Here is a 3,207-nt window from a genome sequence, read left to right on the forward strand (position 1 = left end):
CTCCAGAGCCAGAGATCAAGGGCCCAAGCCTGCCCTCCCCCCCCACCACCCTGCCAAGCAAAAACTCAAAAACCTTTAGGGTTGGACATTCCACCACCTCCCTAGGGAACCCATCCCTGTGCTTCCCCACACACCTAGGGAAATAGTTTTTCCTAATATCCAACCTAGACCTCCCCCACTGTAACTTGAGCCCATTGCTCCTTGTTCTGCCATCTGCCACCCCTGAGAACAGCCTCTCTCCATCCTCTGGAACCTCTCTGCAGGAAGTTGAAGCTTAGCATGAGTGGATTTAGCTTGTGTATCTCCCAAGTAGTCACCTACAAAGCTCTATAGCCACTAATTGTTGCTCTGATTGTTGTTATATGAGGATGACTCCTTTGCTCAATGAATTCACGAAGCAGAGATCAGGGCATTGGTGTGAAATGTATCCTTTTTAATCAATTTGTGCACATGTTCTAAAAGGCAATGGAAGTGAAAAGCCATCTCCCAGAGTTGTTGTGTGACATGATGAAGGCATTGAACAATCTATCAGAGTCTTATAGGAAGCTGTTCAGAAGTACTAAGGAATATTACTTACAATTAGGCCAATGGGAGCACTCATGAAATTCATGTGACATCCAGAAATAACCCAAGCCAAGCCAAAGGCTAAAGTACTGTACTAGGATGGCCCAGAAGAAAAAGGAGAATCCCAAATGGATTTTTCTTTAGACTGGGTCAGAATTTTCCAGTTTTAAAATTCTGGTGAAAATAGAGAAATTGGCACAAAATGAGGTGAATATTTTACAAAATATTGCTCGTTACTCACTACTTTTTTTTCCCTTTCATATTTCGTATTTTGAAGATATAAAATCAGGAAAGTACTTTGATTAAATATTCTCTGCTGGTTTTTCAATTATTTTAGACCACACTATCAACAGTGATGGAAATTTCCATTGTATTCAGAGTTTTTTTATAACAACATTCTCTTTTCCAGTTTTCCAGACATGCTTACAACAGGTGAAAGCTTTCAAAAGGCATAATATCAAGTTACACTTCGAGGGTCCTCAGGAAAAATTCAACCAAATGTTAATGAATTTCCCTCTCCCCGTTATTCTAACTAACTCTGCTTTTCATTCTCCAAGAGTATGTCTACACAGCCAGGAGTAACTCCTGCAATGAGGAGTAACGGTAGTTCGAATTAAGAGTTTTAATTCGAACTACCTAGCCCCTGCCGCATGTAGCTGTGGGCAGGTAGTTCGAACTACCGGGCATTTAAAAATGGCGGTGCCCGGGAACATGCAAATGAAGCCCAGGATATTTAAATCCAGAGCTTCATTTGCAAGTTCGAGTGCCTACATTAGCCACCCTAGTCCGAACTAGGGCGGCTAGTATAGACATACCCTAAGGTCGCTGGTTGTGTGAGAAGATGGCCTTCCTCACTGTTTTCTTAAATGCTCCCTTCACCTCTTTGTTCCTCAGTGTATATATTATGGGGTTCAACACGGGGGTTACAACTGTGTAAATGAGGGAAATCATCTGATCACTCTCTGGGGTGGAGCTAGATTTGGGTTTCAGGTAGGTGAAAAGGCCCGTTCCGTAGAACAAAGTCACCACCATGAGGTGGGAGGAGCAGGTGGAGAAGGCTTTACGCCTCCCCTCCGCTGACGGTAGCCTGAGGATGGTGGAGATAATGCAGACGTAGGACAGGATTATCAATAGAAAAGGGCCCATGATGAACAGCGCCGACATAGTCAAGCCCAGGATCTCGTTTTTCGATGTGTCGGCGCAGGCCATTTTCTCTACTGGCCGGATGTCGCAAAAGAAGTGGTGGATGTGGTTGGATCCACAGAAAGGCAGGCTGAAAAGCCACAATGTTTCAGCTCCTTCTGCCAAGAGACCGATGGTCCAAGACACAGCCGCTAGCAGCGCACACACCCAACCGCTCATGATGGTTGTGTAGTGCAAGGGGTTGCAGATGGCCACGTAGCGGTCGTAGGCCATGGCTGCGAGGAGGCAGCATTCTGTGAGGCCCAAGGTGGTGAAGACCAACATCTGGACCATACAGCCCACAATGGAGATGGTCTTTTCCTCCACCAGGAGGTGAACCAGTAGCTGTGGGAGCACATTGGTGGTGTAGCAGATTTCTAGGAAGGACAAGTTCACCAAGAAGAAATACATGGGGGTGTGGAGGGAGGGGTTGAGCTTTATCAGGAGGATAATGATCAGGTTCCCCATCAAGGCAACTAGGTAAATTACCAGAAGCAGCAGAAATAGAAGGATTTGCAGCTCGTTAAGGTAGGAAAAGCCCACCAGGATGAACCCACCGGAGATGGTCTGGTTCCCACCAGGGCTGCTCTCAGAATAGGTCATCTGCAGGGGTGACAAAGAAAGAGACGCTAAAGCCGAACGTGTGGAACACGGACCATGTGGCAGTGAATTAAACAGGTCAGGCTGGGTCGCCACCTCTTGGGAGCCTTCAGAATAAAACCAGCTGCAGCTCCCTGAGTACTCTCATCAGCAGGTGTAAATGGGTGTTGGTGTTTTTGTGTCAATCTAGATCAGTTGGACTTGTGTCCACATTGACTGTGGAGGAATTACAACAGGTGGTGTTCTGATGTATTAACGCCAAAGAAGCCTCATCAATTTCCACCAGCAACAGAGTTATACTATTTTCTTCTGCCCAGGAATTGATTCTGCTTCTTCAGACAGTGTGTGTGTGTGTGTGTGTGTGTGTGTTTGATTCTGCTTCTTCAGACAGTGTGTGTGTGTGTGTGTGTGTGTGTGTGTGTGTGTGTGTGTGTGTGTGTGTAGATGAATACTAAAAAAAGAGACAAGTCTTTCCTTTTTCTCCCTTTGGAGATGTTATTCTGCTGGGCCCAATATTGAAACCAGTAGATGATTTTTTTTACTTGTTTTGTGCTCAGAAATATTATTGTCTAAATTCTCGAGATCATTTTTAATCATTTCTGTCATTATCATAGCAACATCTTCAATGTGTTAGTTTCTCTTGATATAAAAATAAAACCTAGGGCCTGATTTTTAGCTGCTATAAGTCTTATAAGCCCATGGATGTAAAGAGAGCTAGTGGGATTTTCACCTATAGGGATACGTCTACACTGTGTGGCCATTTTGGCATCCTGGTGACTCTTGTTCTACGAGGGTTAAGGAATATCTCGAAATAGCACGTTATTTCAAAATTTGGCACTGTGCAGATGTGCCAAAGTTCAA

The 3,207-nt window shown here is 44.7% G+C and overlaps 1 protein-coding gene across 1 annotated transcript; it reads right to left on the reverse strand.

The window, feature by feature from the left end:
- Nucleotides 1–396: 396 nt before the first annotated feature.
- On the reverse strand, nucleotides 397–2,349 carry LOC102455698 (olfactory receptor 10A4-like). The gene has a single exon (XM_014569892.3). It carries the CDS (start codon nucleotides 2,347–2,349, stop codon nucleotides 1,381–1,383), a length of 969 nt encoding a protein of 322 aa, XP_014425378.3. The 3' UTR covers nucleotides 397–1,380.
- Between the last annotated feature and the right edge of the window lie 858 nt (nucleotides 2,350–3,207).

Source organism: Pelodiscus sinensis, chromosome 30 (genome assembly GCF_049634645.1).
Source record: "Pelodiscus sinensis isolate JC-2024 chromosome 30, ASM4963464v1, whole genome shotgun sequence".
In the NCBI taxonomy this organism is placed as follows: domain Eukaryota; kingdom Metazoa; phylum Chordata; order Testudines; family Trionychidae; genus Pelodiscus; species Pelodiscus sinensis.